This window comes from Penaeus japonicus, unplaced genomic scaffold (genome assembly GCF_977035675.1).
Source record: "Penaeus japonicus unplaced genomic scaffold, GWHDUDI00000001_assembly GWHDUDI00000007, whole genome shotgun sequence".
NCBI classification, from domain to species: domain Eukaryota; kingdom Metazoa; phylum Arthropoda; class Malacostraca; order Decapoda; family Penaeidae; genus Penaeus; species Penaeus japonicus.
Genome location: NW_028234409.1, coordinates 20,334,820 through 20,349,819, shown reverse-complemented (window position 1 = coordinate 20,349,819; position 15,000 = coordinate 20,334,820). Strand labels below are relative to the sequence as shown.

At 34.5% G+C, this 15,000-nt stretch overlaps 2 protein-coding genes across 7 annotated transcripts in view; both read right to left on the bottom strand.

The window, feature by feature from the left end:
- LOC122266930 (dynein regulatory complex subunit 10) overlaps positions 1 to 3,689 on the bottom strand; it is a 10,958-nt gene extending 7,269 nt beyond the window's left edge. Inside the window, exons 1-2 of one of the 6 annotated variants that reach the window (XM_086538551.1) lie at positions 3,496 to 3,689; positions 1 to 116 (exon numbers count right to left, since the gene is read on the bottom strand). The exon at positions 1 to 116 is cut by the window's left edge and continues 164 nt beyond it. The gene's annotated coding sequence lies outside the window, so the exon portion shown is untranslated. The other 5 variants (XM_043036899.2, XM_043036898.2, XM_043036900.2 and 2 more) reach the window with 5 other exon arrangements.
- A 6,566-nt stretch (positions 3,690 to 10,255) lies between these two features.
- Positions 10,256 to 15,000, bottom strand: part of aay (phosphoserine phosphatase) — a 6,030-nt gene continuing 1,285 nt past the window's right edge. The window contains exons 1-6 of the mRNA XM_086538550.1: positions 14,851 to 15,000; positions 13,608 to 13,755; positions 13,259 to 13,393; positions 12,873 to 13,018; positions 12,584 to 12,745; positions 10,256 to 12,383 (exon numbers count right to left, since the gene is read on the bottom strand). The exon at positions 14,851 to 15,000 is cut by the window's right edge and continues 1,285 nt beyond it. Of these exons, the coding sequence (XP_086394676.1) occupies positions 12,283 to 12,383; positions 12,584 to 12,745; positions 12,873 to 13,018; positions 13,259 to 13,393; positions 13,608 to 13,755; positions 14,851 to 14,860 (702 nt within the window). The 5' untranslated portion in view covers positions 14,861 to 15,000 and the 3' untranslated portion in view covers positions 10,256 to 12,282. The remainder of the gene's footprint in view (positions 12,384 to 12,583; positions 12,746 to 12,872; positions 13,019 to 13,258; positions 13,394 to 13,607; positions 13,756 to 14,850) is intronic.

Sequence of the window (15,000 nt, the reverse complement as noted above, 5' to 3'; positions counted from 1 at the left end):
AATTTTCTTGGATCTTTCTTGTGTTCTTGTAATTTACATGATGTCTATCAAATTTGATCTCTATAGGAAGATTTTCTTCCATTCACCAGACTTCTTAACTGGTGAATGGTTGACTCCTGTAATTAATAGGGACATGTCAGGTTTATTTATTTTTATTCTTCTTAGTGCATCAAATAGTTTAACTCTATGTGAATTGAATCTTGGACATTGGAGTGTTTAATGCTCTACATTTTCATTTTCTTGGTGACAGCATCTACATGCTACGTCAGTTTTGATTTTTAGTCTCTATTGAGGATGTTTTGTGTGTTTAGTTTAACTGTTCTTCCCTTTTTTTCTTTTTTTTTATGATTTTATTTTCATCCTGGAATATGGTCATGGGATTATTTGATTGATAATCTTTCTTGGATGCTAGGTCTGCAATTTCATTACCTTTTATGTTCTTGTGTGCTGTTATCCATTGTATTTTTGCATTTTGATTTTGTGTATATTTAAATGTTGTATTATATGTGATTTGCTTGTAAGTTTTGGGTTTGTGATTTTTTTATTAGTTGCATTGCAGAGTGTGAGTGGGTGAAAATTATTGTGTTATCTAAATTATTGTTTTGAGTGCATCTCAAACCTATTTTTATTGCGAAAAGTTTTGCTCCTGTAATTTGTACATTTTCTGGTAGTTTCCAGGCTGTGATATTTGTTTGTATGTATATTCCTCTAATGTGGAGCTGGGTTCCTTCCTTTATTTAGGCCCCATATGTGAATATTTTCAGGTAGATTACATATTTTGTATTGCTCAGAATTGGTTTAGAATTTTCATGCCATGGTGGAATGGGAGAAATATTTGGTATTTTTAGGTGGAATTTTAGTTCTTTGTGAGTTCTTATGCTTCTGTCCTAGTCTTTTGATCTTTAGTGGGGTTATATTTATATATCTAAACTTGCTAATTGTTTTATGGGGATGTTTATTGTTTTTTCTAATATCTTTATCATTTGTTTGCATTCTAGTTCTTTTACTTTGATTGTTATGGGTGATTTCTTTGTCAATGTTTGTAGTATGATTACCAGGCTAGATATGAAATATCCTGTAGTAATTCTCAATGCAGTATTTTATTTATATCTCAATTTTTCTTAGCAATGCTATAAATAGTTGCTCAGTATTCAATTTTAGATTTGATTTAAATACCATATTTTATCAATGTTTCCCTATTTGTCCTCCGTGTGTGTGATGGCTTTTTTTCATAGTATTTATTCTACTTTGTGATAGTATCAATAAATGTTCAATATGATTCCTGCAGTTTAGTTTGGGAGTATCAAATTTAAGTCCTAAAATATCATGATTGTTTGTAAATTGTAATTCTCCATTATCTATTTGAATATTTGGAATCTATTCTATTCTTTTTATTTGTAAAGCACATTATTTTGCTTTTTGTGAAGTTTATTTTCAGATCCCAGGTGTTTGCCCATTCCTTTATATCTTTAAATCCATTTTTGGATTCAATTAATTTATCATGGGAAGATAGCATTGCTATGTTGCCTGCATATACAATTTTGTATATGCAGACATTATGTTAAGTAAAGTTGAGCTTAATGGAGAACCTTGTGGCACTCCATTTGGTATTAAACCCTTGGTTGAGCTTTGGTTGCCTGATTTAATTACGAATGTTCTTTCCTTGTGAACCCTGCTTAATATGGTTCCTGTCATTCTCAAGTTTTCTATTTTTATTAGTAGTGCTTCATGGTTGACTGTATCAAATTCTTTTATCTAAATCTATGAACACTACTAGTGCCTATTTTTCCCCTTGAATGCATTATCTATATACATATTGATTATTTGTAAAGCATCTAGAGTACTCCTATTTTGCAAGGTCTAAATCCTGTAAGATCTATGTCAAATTTGTTATTATATTCAATCCACCAATTCAATCTTATTTTATTTATATAATATTTTGCTTATAAATCTGCAAGATCTTGATTCTGCTGGATTTTTGTAAGGCTTTATTGTGTTTTTACATTTTCTTGGGTATGTTCCATTGGACCAGTAAATGTTTAATCATTTTAATAGGAACTTCATATGCTTGGGCTGTGTTGTCTGTAGTATGTTAGTATTGTTTTCATGTTCGGTATGTATGTTTGTGTTTTCATATTAGGTATATGTATGGGGTGTGTTGTCTGTTGGTTGAATGTTTTTGTTTCCAGGTTGGTAATTTGCACATAGTGTTGAATTTTGATTTAATGTTGAATCTGATGTGAAAGTTATGTATGTATCAGTGGTTTTTGCTTTAGAAGGGGTTTTAGTTCTTACATTTGCAAAACCTAATTGTTGTGGTGGCTGCAGCCAAGCGCTATACACCCAATCACCCGGCGTGCCGGCCAGGAGGATAACAACAACGAAAAATATCTCATCCCCGGCAGCTAACGTTGCCACCACGTGACGTGATAACTTGTCGCCCATCAATTACAGGTTACGTGTATCTTGCAAGAAATGGTGTTGGGTGAGTGTTCTTGGTAACAGAAAAAGCAATATGGTTGGTTAGTACAATCTATGGCCAAATTGACTACATTTGCTGCATCTATTTTTATCTCTGCAAGTCATTATCCCATGACCATATCAGAGACAACAGTAGTATTTTGGAATTGGCAATGAATACTGATTGATTGGACAAGAAGTATGTCTAATTATGGCTCTCTGTTAAAGGGCCTTTGAAGGTTTAACCCATTCATTCTGGGGCCGTTCCGGCTTTGCACAGTCGCAATACCGGGGTTCTCGAATGCATAAGCCTAACGCCACAAGATTCTCGGACGCACAAGCCGCGAGCCTGGGCTGCCCGCTCCCTCTACCCGAGCGCATGGCTTCTCCTAATAGCTTGTCCCAGGCGTCTGACGCGAAAACCACAATACGTGCTATCACATCAACCGGCTCCAATGGTGTTGGGCTCCGATTTGTTTGGCTTTCTTTTGTCTATGTTACTCTTTTTATTTTTATTGCCTCTACAATTTCTAAGTTACTGCCCTATGAAGGTCAATTTTTTATTTTTTTATCATGGGCTAGGTTTTTTTCTATAGGAAATATCATCCCATATGTACATCCTGTGTTCCTGCTTGATGCAATTTCCTTGCACAATGTCTCAATCACCTGGGTTAGATATTTCATTCAGATGGTCTTAGTTTTATTTATATTATCCACTTCATACCTTAGTGCTTTGCCTCTTCCTAAAACTCTTAATGTGTTCTCAGTTCTATACTTTTGGAATTTTGATTTGTTAATAGAATCAAATAATTTAATGAGGTTATTGAAGTTTGAAGTGATTGATTCCCCAGTTAAGTTAATAAATACCCCATTTCGGTTTGGTAGTGCTTGTCTGCTTGCTGAAATGTCTTTAGTCATGATCTGGTGAATTTCCAGGGAGTTTCCGCCGTTGCTATCGTTCAAAGGTTGTTTGGAATCTGGGTTTTCTTTACTGTCGCTATGTCGTCGTCTTCTATTAGTTTGAGAATTACATACCCTTCCCTATTCCAGGGTTTTCTTCTATGTCTCGTTTGAGTTTAATGTCCATTAACTATTTCGCGTAGACAATTCCCTCAGGTTTGAGTAAGAGTGCAGGGTCTCAATTATTTTTGGCGAGTACTTCTATCACACAAGATTGTTTACGTTTTCAATCAGTGGTTATGCTCACTCCCTGGCCGCGCTGTCAAGCAATGTTTATAAACAATGAGTGAAAACGGAACTAAAATGTTTTTAGAGAGCGCGATTTTCTATATATTTTAGGTCCAAGTGACAAATCAATGTATAGCAAGACGAGGCATTCAAAAGATATTGATTATTAGAATAAACACTTATGTTAAATAGCCCTTGATGTCGTAGACATAATATATGAGAAAATATCTGAACGAATTTCTTGGCTCGCGCACACACACACACACACACACACACACACACACACACACACACACACACACACACACACACACACACACACACACACACACACACACACACACACACACACACACACACACACACACACACACACACACACACACACACACACACACACACACACACACACACACACACACACACACACACACACATACACACTCACATTTGTATACTGTCCTCTAACTAATTAAACCTATTATGAACAAGATATAAATAATAGACTTTCTTATTTTGAAGTAATGCCAGTGTTGCAATGGATTGTGACAGTAAACATTCTATCTGTATGATTTACACTCCTAATAGTTACACTTTCATGGATACAAGTTATAATTCCAGTGCTATTAAAGTGCTATTTGTCTCCTTTTTTTCTTCTTTTTTGACAAAATCAAGACATCTCTTTTCTTTGTATTTCATATTAGGATAGGAAAAAAACAACAACTAAGAAGTGCCACTCTGGAAAGGCATTAAAAGTCACATCGTTTTGGTAAATGTCCTTATGTTTGCAAAAGTTTTTTCTTTTCATTGTTCTTTTCTTCTCTTCTACCTCATCTCCTTATACTTCTTTTGCTTTATTTTCCACCATCATCTTCTCCCCTTCCTTCTTATTTACTTAAATCTCTTCTCTTTTACTATTCAATCTGGAATTTTCTCATACTTCTCCTTTTCGTTTTTTTTCTCCGCCTTCTTATTTTTCTTTTTTTTTTATCTTGTTTACTTCGCTATGTCTTCTTTTACTCTTTTACTAATTTTTCTCCGTCTATTCTTTTCTTCGAGTTGATATTCAACAGACCTTCTGTTAAGTCTCAATATCCCTAATCAGGTGAAAATGGATACCGAAGCTTACAGGTGTGGGTGGGACCTTAAACTGGATCCTAGGTATTTAATGAGAATTTACTGGAAATCATATCTGTTATTTTTTTAAACCATACTTACACTGTTTCTCAAATTATTCACATATCGGACAATAATATCCATCTTCCCCAAAATAAGTCTACCACGAGAGCTGCGGGATGTCAACCTGTACAGATTAAGAGGCCGGAAAACCGCCTGTGTGACTACGTCTTTACATTGGTTTCTGTAAACACAATTCTCTTCTTTTTTTTATCTCTTCCAGGCTGCTCTTCACACATTGTCCTTTATCTTCTTCATCGTCCTCACCAACTACTCTTTTTCCTTTTCATCCTCCTCCTTTTTTTTTTCTTTTCTTTTCGTTTTCTTTGTTTTTCCTCTTCCTCCTCCGTTTTCCTTACATTTTCTTTTTTTTCTCTTTTTTTCTTGTTTTTCCTCTCCTTTTCTCCTTCGTTTTTCCTTTTTTTTCCTCCTTTTTTACGTTTCCTTTTCTCCTTTGTTTTTTTTTCTCTTCCTCCTCATTTTTTTACCTTTCATTTTCGTCTTTGTTTTCCTCTTCCTCCTCCTTTTTTACCTTTCATTTTCGTCTTTGTTTTCCTCTTCCTCCTCCTTTTTTACCTTTCATTTTCTTCTTTGTTTTCCTCTCCCTCCTTTTTTCCTCCTCCTTCTCCTTAAGCGCTGGTTAAATTTATACCATAAGGATTATAATAACAACGATAATTGTCTATTAGCTCTATGGCTTGTGCTTTTTCCAGGGTTTTTCTTGATATCCGCTTCCTGACCTGTGATGCTGGAACTGGTGCAGTGATCTAGCCAAGAAGACTGATCGCATCCTTATTATAGCATTCGTCGGGGAATCCTCCAGAACTGCAGGTTTTCCGGATGTGACCCGCGTGTTGGATCTGGACAGACTGAGAAAGGAGTGTGCTTAAGGAGTTGTAGTGCTATCTAAAACAAATCGACAATCTGACATACTTTGTAGCACTGCAGGACACCTTCAAATATGAAATGTTCGATGCTGATCAGACATCCACGGTAACCACCAAAGAACATGGTAAAACTTTAATCCTGTAGTATACACTATATGCTGCAAACTGGCTGGGGATCGGGAATTGCATCAATACCTGTAGGCCTGTAAGACTCGGTCACTGCTAGGGAAGGACAAAGAGCATAACAGAACTCTGAATGTTCAAACTCTTCTCAAAGGTGACTTCACTTCACTCAGCATATGGCCAGATGTCTCAGGTCTTGACGGGGTGCTGGGTAGTTAAAGACGTTGTATCAGGTTTAGCTACCGGCAGTTAGCACAGGCGTTGAACCTGGCAATGAACCTGTGAATCGAGGATTGCATGGCCAAGTGCTGCTCACAGGCACATCTGTAACAAGGGAAAACCATTTGGTGAAGCCTGCCTTGCTGCCACCCACTATTCTGGTACTATTCCCCCAGACTTCTAGAGTTGTGGTTATCCCTCTTCGTAAAGGAAAGGGAATTGCTGGGATTACAGAGATCACCGAGATAAGACACTCCTTAGCAGGAAATGTGCTCCAGAGACTGGAGAAATCTGGATTCGCTCCTGGAAGATCCACAACAGACCGTAGCCTTAGGTTTTAAAGCCATATTTTCCAGTTGTTTAGGGTACTCTCTGACAGGTAATGTCATATATAAACTGCATCTCGCAGATAGAGTACGGAGAGCAGCAATAGCTCATTACCTTTTTCAGTCCTTTTGTGATTATTTTATGGTAATTAAGTGAAATACTTGAAATATGATGGGAAATACTTTGAGGTTACCTAACTACGATATCTTAATTTGCGTCTGAAGGCTCATGCTTTTTGTTGCTTTCCTTAATGATAAATGTGGAAAAAAGCCTGCCATAATTCTTGAAATATAAAGTATTCATTGAAAAATACGAAGTTATCTTTAAAATAAATTCTATTGAATTTTAAAAGTATAATTAAAAGCTGTTAACTCGTTGTTGATGGGGATGGATTTGCTTGCTAGGTCCTATTTATGACTTATCATGGCGGGCTCGCCTCAGTGCATCTTCTCCGTAAATCTGGCTTATCCTTATCTTTATGAGACTTATTTGTTCCACCTGACAGGTTTTATCATCGTTGTCGTTGTTCGTTATAACACATGTACATAACGGATTAAGCCTTTGGTACTATCCAAACGCAGTGCGTAGACATCACCTGAAGAGGAACACACTTTTCAATTTTCATTTTTGGAGTTTGTCACTGTAGTATTTCTTAAATTCATATTTTCAAATTCATATTTTATTCCATTACTTCCAAATTGTATTTCAGCTTTAAAATATTTATATAATTAAAAGGCTCACTGTAAACTGTAATCTCATATTTAGAATTTCCCCTTATTAGATGTTTGGCATCACTGAAAAAATGTTAGGAGTGCCTGCCCACTCCGTACATGCTTGTGGTGAGGACATCAAAAGTCACCCAAAGCCTTACATATCTTGGTGGAATAGTTCATGAAGCGTCCTGTCGTACTAGGATGTCACCAGACGGTTTATTCTGGTGGTAAGAGTCCTTTGCAGAACCAAGGTCTACATGTTCATGGCTCAGATATTGTAGGCTTTGCCGTATTGCAGCAACCTCTGTGCCTTGGATTCTCTTCCCGATGTCTTCTGCAACAGCTCCTTGGATTGGATCATGGGGTGCAGGTGGCAGCCTGTGACTCAACACCCTGATGACAATACCACAAACAAAGTTATCACTTCCAGAGACAGCACTTGGTGAAGGAGACTTATGGGATGAGTCCGAGCTTTAGTCAAACGAGCTGGAAGCGAAGATACTGCAATACGTCCTCCTGGGAATTACCCTATTGTCTGGCCGGTTAATTGCATATAGTAGCTTCACATCTAGATGATCTAATCACTAATGGCTGATGAGGTGGCCATGCAATAGGCACCTGTCAACTGATCATATAGAACAAGAAGATATATTGAATAATTGCGAGTGTTTTGGGGTCAGTCAGGTGTACTATAGGTACAAACAATATATATATATATATATATATATATATATATATATATATATATATATATATACATACATATATATATATATATATATATATATATATATATATATGTATGTATATATACATATATATATATATATATATATATATATATATATATATATGTATATATATATATGTATATACATATAGGTGTGTGTGTGTGTGTGTGTGTGTGTGTGTGTGTGTGTGTGTGTGTGTGTGTGTGTGTGTGTGTGTGTGTGTGTGTGTGTGTGTGTGTGTGTGTGTGTGTGCAAACATACCTAAAAAGAAAAAAAAAAGAAATATATATATACACACATTCACATATATGCATACACCCCCCCCCCCACACACAAATAACACATATAGACACATACATTTATATATAAATAAATAAATATATATATATATATATATATATATATATATATATATATATATATATATATATATATAGAGAGAGAGAGAGAGAGAGAGAGAGAGAGAGAGAGAGAGAGATGTGTATATATGTATGTGTATGTGTATATATCTATATCTATATCTATCTATTTATCTATCTATCTATCAATCTATACACACACACACACATAATCTTTCATCATGGATACCAGCACATGATGTTATAGATCTAAATATATATTATGATTTATTTCCATTATATTTTTACATTACAAATTTGAGATATGATATATATATATCATATATAATTGCATTAAATGTTATAAAATCATTGGAGACTTTTATCTCTGAGGTTTTTCCTAAACAGACTATTTGTAAGCATATACTTTAAAATGATACTTAAGAGCTGATTAAACTTCATGATGCATGCTGCAATCTATATCATAATCTCTCAGGAGCAAAGTAGTCACTGACAGCCTCAAACTAGTAAACTATAAATGCTACTATGTATAAGATTTTTGTCAGACTTTTCCCAAATGAATCTCTGTATTTTTCAAATACTGTCAGTGATCTACATTCTATACAATACTCATCAATTGCTCATTATAAAAGTGTATCTAGCATTAAATCATCCATCCATTTTATGCTTTAATTATTAGAATTAGTTTGAGAACTGGTCCAAAATTTAGAACATCTGGCATATATATTAAATGGTGTCAGAGAGCCAGAGGCATTGTCAGTTTCAAATGTCAAACTGGAAATTTATGTTCTTAAAATTAGTATTACAAAGGCTGCTATTTTACAAATGAGAGTTGGATATTGAAATGCATATTCCATTATAAGAATTTGATTTCACACTTATCCACCTGTTAATCACCTCTTATTTAGCAGTCTTGTTCTGTTTGGAGTTTATATTGATTCATAAATATTCTCATGTCATACTTTAAACAAATAGCTATATGCATTTTCAAATACTTTCAATCATTGCACCTACAAAGAACTGTGGATTATTTTACATAGAGCCATCTTTGTATCATAAAACTGCCATTAAAAGTGATATCCAAGTCTTGATCCATCATTTACTCGATGATCACACATGCAGGAACACTATGAAAAAGGTTTTGTTATGACTATTAAATTATTGTTCTTGCTGAATGAATTGCATCATACATAATTTAATGTAAAAAAGTTCCTGACATCTAAATTATGAATGAAATGAGCAAAATTGTCTAAATTATTATACTAAAAAACAGAATCATATCATAAACTCTCCACGAGTATTGTTGATTTTGGATATCCCACAATATGACTACGCTGACTGGAAGGGCTTCTTGCAGCAAACAGCCGTGGGCATAAATGGAATACTGGTCTGATTTAGGTTTGATAGTACAATGTGGTATTCCATTTATGCCCACAGCTGTTTGCTGCAAGAAGCCATTTCGGTCAGCATAGTTATATTGTGGGATACCCAAAATCAACAGCATTTGTGGAGAGCTTATGATGTGATACTGTTTTATTAGTATAACAATTTAGAAAATTTTGCTAATTTCATTAGTAATTTAAATGTCAAGAACTATTTTACATCAAAATAATACAATTCATTCTGTAACAGTAATAATTCTATGGTCATATAAAAGCTGCTTTATATGGCTTGTTTACTCAGACTATTCTCTTATATTTGTTTTCAAATCCATTTATTTTCATTTTTTACTCATTGTTTCATATTTCAGTTCTTGTCTCAAAATTCCAATCAGCATGGAAATACTGAACTATGTAGGTGTGGTACCCTTCCACACCATCTTTTATATGGTTCTACATGTCAACTTATAACCTACAGTATTCATAATCTGATATGATATATAATTTCAATATTTCCACAAGACACAGAACCAAATTCCCTTTGTAAGGGTTAAACTCACTTTACTAAATATTCATGGCACAAAGCTTCCTTTGTTTCATTAACAGTACCAACCGAGACCATTTACTTACTACTACCATGGAGACCGAAATGCAAAATAGAAGGGTATCCTATGAAATGAAAGGAAATATAAATAACTAAATTTCCTATTTATTTGTCAACCTTGATATGATGGTGTACCATTTAATGAAACATTACTAATACAAGTCTTAGCAAATAAGTAATTACTGAATTACAATTTGTTACCTAAAATACATAGAATTCAAGTCACATATTCTGAAGGTAAACAATACTGGAAATAAATTGAAAATTGATGTTTCCCCATGACTGAGTGCATATATGACCGCTGAAATATCACAATAATGAAATAATAAATTGCATATGTAAAGAAAGATGAAGATGAGCATATAATAATACAAAGAACAATGATCTCATTTTTTGTCAGTCAGACTATTCAATAAATAATTCTTTGTATAAAAGAGATGAAAAATATATGCTGTTGTATATAAATATTCACATTACTTGAAATAATACCTATTAACTCAGAAATGCAATGAACCAAATAACCAAGGACTATGTATCTGGAATGTGTGTAAAACAAGTGAAAAAGTGAATAAAATGTGAATTGGCAATAAAATAGTTGTTAATATTCAAATGTATATGAAAGAAAAATAACCTTCAGGTGTATTAAAAGGTCATATTAGACTAAATATCAGAGTGATATACATACACTGCACTTCCATCTATTTAAGCTTACATGTAGTCACCGGTGTATAATATTAGTCTAAATGGAAGTTGTTGTACAAATCTTAAATCTAATCCTTTCATAGGAACTTGAACACATACAATACATGCACAAACAAAGCCATATAAATGACTATGTTATGTATAGAATATCAAAACACAAAATACTACAATATATATACAGACCATTCAATTACACTATTAATACACTAGATATTACAAATATATTAATGTTTCAACAGGCAGCTGTATTTTAAGTGATGTTCTACTGCTGATTTCTTGTAAGTGAAAAATATAATTTTTTGGAATTTATAAAATACTGACTGCTCTAAATATTTGCCCTGAATACTTCTTGAGTTATGAGTATTTAAACTGAACATTTGAAAGACAATTGTTTAATATCAGCACCCAACTCTATGCATTACTCCGGCAAAATCATCATGGTTTCAGTAAATATCTCTGTATATATGTATCATAAATCATACTAAAATGTAATGGTAAATGCATGGCACTTTTTGTCTTTAGCATAAATGCATGTGATACCTATACAAAAGCAAATAAAAAACACATATGCACATAGTTAAATGGTTAGCACTGATTAAATACAATCATTTAGCAGTCTTTAAAAAATTACATTAGTTTCTTTTTCTAAGTTTTCATCATTAATTTCATATATTAATACTGCAAGAAAAATCTACTCTATCATGGTGATGCTACTGAGGTGTAGTTAACTTCTTTCCTGAGTTGAAAAGATATTATTTCTAGTTAAATAATAGTTAAAACTTCCATTTACATGCCTTTCATAAATTCCTCCCTAATTAATGAACCTGTCTATATATATCACTGAAGTGCATTCTTATTAGGAACATTTATACATCCATTGAAAGTATATCATAAATAAACATGAAAAAATAGGAAAGAGGATAAAAATACATGGAATCCATGAATCTTCCATTTATAAAATAACCATTTGTGTTGACATACCTAGGCCAACAATTAAAACTAAAAGAAGCATCAGAAGAGGACATAACATGAGGAAAGCTAATTGGCACCAGGACCTTTGCAATCAAGGAATTTAGTGGGGGAGTGTTTTGCAATTTTACTTTGTTTCATCCTTTCCATGGGGACTTTATAATTTTTTTTTCCTTATACCTGTTTATCTTACTAGGCCAAACTTGGTAGCCTAGTAATTCTTGTCAAAATAGTCTTGTTCATTTCTGCTCTAGTTCAATTAATATCAATGTGTATCCTGAAGAGAATACTGGGTCTTCATCTCATGGAAGGTTGTGTGTGGTCATGACTTTAAAGCTACATCTAAATAAATCACAGCTTCTATAAAGATCATTAAGAATTTACAAAGAATGAAATCTGCCATTTGTTCAGATCAATGTTCTTAGAATTTGATGTTTCCATGTCCTTAGTCTTTTCTCTCAAGCTCACTAATGAGAGTGGCAAAGTCAGTTACGTACCAAGTTGCAGTGTTTCTAACACTTTCTCTGACAATATTTCCTCCAAAACCTGGAAATAGATCAAAGAATTATTTGATGAATACTCATATGCTAAGAAATAAGAAATATCTCTAACCATTAATGCAAGTTTTCAGTTTTGGAGATTGAGAGAGCAGTCTTTAAAAAAAAATATTTCATGTTTAAACCTTAGTTTTCTCAATAACCTAATAATTACATATGTATTTCTCTACTAATGACAAAGAGACATACCTATAAAGGCATCAGCAGGTGGGCAGGCCTCCATATCTGTTGCTCCATCACCAATCATGACAATACTGGAATATCCTTCTTTCTTTCTCAAATGTGAAATGACTTCAGCTTTGCCACCAGACCTGCTGGTCAGCTGGGCTTCATCAAAACCACCATATTCCCCTGTGGAAGACATTATTTATAATACATGTTCTACTTCTGAAGTTAAAAGGCATGGATACCTGTTTATCATTAATGTTCCAAATATATAGAAATACTCAAAAAATAAATGAACTGAAAAGTTACATACCATCATAGAAGAATTTTAATCTGTTGGCAAAGATGTTCTCCAAAGGGATGTTCAGCATCTTTGCCACAGGTGCAATAAGGGACCGGAATCCCCCAGACACAAGATAAACATCCACATCACGAGAATGCAGGGCAGACACCAGTCTCCTGCGTAGATAGCTCAAATTAATTACTGGTATCTAACAAAGAAATATCAATAAAACTGACTTAAATAAATCATATCTCATAAACAGTACATCTACAACATTACAACACTATACATATCTACCAAAAATACAGTATGTGGCACTAGTTCTAAACTGATGCTAGTGCATTTATAGCACTACTCTATAGAGTAGATATTGCAGATATATTAAAAATCTATAAAAGAAAAAATCAAAGTCTTACCCAACATCTTTGGTTAGTTTCGGTGGGTGTGTACGGACAAATCTCTGTACTGTTTCGAGGTTAGGTCGAAGGATGTTCAGCCTCATCCTCAGAGCATCTCTAAATTCCATCCTACCCTGCATGGCTTGCAATGTCCTACATCATAAACAGAAACAACACTATGATCCTCAACATTCATTTTGATAAAGTAATGAAAACTTATCATCTTAACTTATTGATAACTTTCTAAATCCTTCATGTCATTCATTATGTTTTTATATATTCATATCTACACACTATTGTATCTGTGTGGAAAAGACATTCATGACACAAAATATGTATGAAGAAATTATCCATACATACAACTCACATCTTTTTAATTTCCTCTCCTTTCCCACAGAAGGTTGCCAGCTGATCCAATCCCTCATCTGTTATAACTGTAGAATCTACATCAAAGCACACTGCATCTGCTGATCGCCACACTTCCATGCACTCCTGCTGGGAGGGCAGCTGGCACTCTGAAAGCAATAAGCAGCCATTTGAATACTCTTTTGCCAATTAAGACATCTCAACTTTTATTCTGGTAGACAATGTTTGAATTTCACAAAAAAAAACAAAAACATATTGGTATACAATAAATAAAACATCGTGTTAAAGATGTGCCATGTATAAACAGGATTTCATGCTATCAACACCTATCTGGTGTTTGGGAAAATCCAACCTCACAGCCACTATACACAACAATATCAATTCAAAGGAAAACAAACAAAAAACTCTGTCCCTTAAGATCTAATGACATCAAGGGTTTATTTTAAAAAATGGAAATTCCATCAGGTTCATAATGTATTCCCATACAAATTTGCCTTTATCTCTGTCGTTAAAGCAAGATAGTTCATCAAATTTTATAACTAATGTATAGGGAGTTTCAGTAGCATCAAATGATTGCTGAACCAAATCGCCAACTGAAAAGTCCGTCCCGGTGTACATCATTAGACTGGACATAGGAAATCTTGCAGGCACATGAAAAATAAATGGCAACTTTTTAGTCCACATCACAATGTATAATTTACTACAATAGCTGACATTTCGCCAAACGATTGTAAAGATTCACGAATCATACCACTGTCGAGCCTATAACTCGATATTACACACGCCTTGTATCCCATCTATGAGAGAGAGAGAGAGAGAGAGAGAGAGAGAGAGAGAGAGAGAGAGAGAGAGAGAGAGAGAGAGAGAGAGTGAGTGAGAGTGAGTGAGTGAGTGAGTGAGTGAGTGAGTGAGTGAGAGAGAGAGAGAGAGAGAGAGAGAGAGAGAGAGAGAGAGAGAGAGAGAGAGAGAGAGAGAGAGAGAGAGAGAGGGAGTGAGTGAGTGAGTGAGTGAGTGAGTGTGTGTGTGTGTGTGTGTGTGTGTGTGTGTGTGTGTGTGTGTGTGTGTGTGTGTGTGTGTGTGTGTGTGTGTGTGTGTGTGCGTGCGCGCGCGGCCGTGTATCCATAATCTGAATTAAGTTCTTAATAGATAAATCATGAGTAACCTTACTAAGACTTCTTTATAGTATGTGACTAAGGATCAACCTTTACGTACATAACTGAAATTGTTCCTCCGTGTTTCAGTACCTGACGTCATGCAGAAAATGACAATGTGCCCCCGAGCGTCCACAGCAAGACATCTTGGTAAAGGTTGCTCGCCAAAACACACTTCAGGATGAGGGTCATCGGGATTGAGTTGGTAGCATTCCAAATCTTTCTGATTGGACTATTTTAACT